Here is a 1345-nt window from a genome sequence, read left to right on the forward strand (position 1 = left end):
GGCCAGAACCAACCCCGGGGGGGCGGGCTGCCGGCAGGGACACTGGCTGGACGGCTCCACAGCCGGGGAGGGGGCCAGAGGCATGTGTTGCTGGCTCTGTCTGCGAGACATTCCTCCTCACACCTGTCGGGCCTTCCTGTTCTGCAGTTGTCTTTATTTTTAACAGCAAGTTACTGTAGAAGGGCATCAGTAGAGCCATCAGCTGTCCCACCCACTGAGGGCTCTCCAAAGGTCGAGTGTGTGTAACGCTCCCAACCCTCGGCTATTCCGGTAAGTTGCGTAAGCGGCTGCTGTCTCTTAGTTCTTTGAGAACACAAAGGCTCTGGGAGTTCCAAAATACACGGCCACACAAGAGCACCTCGCAGCATGCTGTTCTGCAACACGGCCCTCGCCAACCACACCTGCTCCAGCCCCTCCGCTCTCCTTCTGCTCCGAGAAGGGCTCTGCCCATGCCCAGGGCAGCGGGACGCTCAGATCCCAAGCAGCGATGGTGACAGGCGGGTCCTTGGGCACAGTGAGGCCCTGGCCATGCTGCTCCGCGCCTCCCTGGCAGGTTTGGCCAGAGATGCCAGTCACAGCCCGGCTGGGAGCAAGCAGCCAGCGCTGTCCCAGGCAGGAGCGGGCTGGCCCTGCTGGCAGCACCGGCAGGTAACCAGAGCCAGGACCCACCATCAGCGCCCAGGAAAGGAAAATCTCTTACCAGGGAGAGGAGCTTTCCCGTCGCTATAGCAATGGCTGACTCCAAACAGCCCGTGGTGGAAAAGGTCCAGCAGCTCCCACAGGCACCCTGCATTTGGAACCACGATATGCCATGGGGTCACCCACCTCCCCGAAACCCCAGGGCAGAAGGACAGCAGCGCAGCACTTCCACTCCCCACTGGCATCTGGGCTTCGCCCTCTGCTCCTCCCCTGCCCAGATCTCCCCTGCCCCAGCCATGGAGGGGCTGCCGGGGCACAGCCCAGCACTCTCTGCCCAGCCCGCAGCGCTTCGCCCCTCTCCTGGCCTGCTCTCGGTGCGTCACCAACAACACGCGCTCCTCACCTGGTTTTTCACTGGCGTCACATAATTTCCTTTCTTCCTCCAGTCAATGAAGTCGGGGTACGGCCCAGAGCTGCGCAGGAAGTTCCCCTTTGTGGCTGAGCAGTTCTACAAGCGAGGTGGGAGGGCTGCAGCAACGCGCCAGGGGTGGGTGGTCCGTGGACAATGGGAGCTGCACACCAGCCACGCCAGCCGGGTACCCCTGGATGAGCACCACCAGCCCAGCCCACACTCCGGAGCTCCTCACTCCCCCAACAGCCGGGATCAGGCATTAGTCTACCCATAAAAATACTGGGAAAAAAATAG

The 1345-nt window shown here is 61.9% G+C and overlaps 1 protein-coding gene across 1 annotated transcript in view; it reads right to left on the reverse strand.

Moving 5' to 3' along the window:
- The window catches only part of CTSH (cathepsin H), a gene marked incomplete at both ends in the record, with an annotated part of 5289 nt that overhangs the window by 3492 nt on the left and 452 nt on the right, over positions 1-1345 (reverse strand). Inside the window, 2 exons of the mRNA XM_010141720.1 lie at positions 701-787; positions 1043-1147. Coding sequence (XP_010140022.1) covers positions 701-787; positions 1043-1147 — 192 coding nt within the window. The remainder of the gene's footprint in view (positions 1-700; positions 788-1042; positions 1148-1345) is intronic.

The sequence above is a fragment of the Buceros rhinoceros genome, unplaced genomic scaffold (genome assembly GCF_000710305.1).
Source record: "Buceros rhinoceros silvestris isolate BGI_N320 unplaced genomic scaffold, ASM71030v1 scaffold41128, whole genome shotgun sequence".
Taxonomy (NCBI): domain Eukaryota; kingdom Metazoa; phylum Chordata; class Aves; order Bucerotiformes; family Bucerotidae; genus Buceros; species Buceros rhinoceros.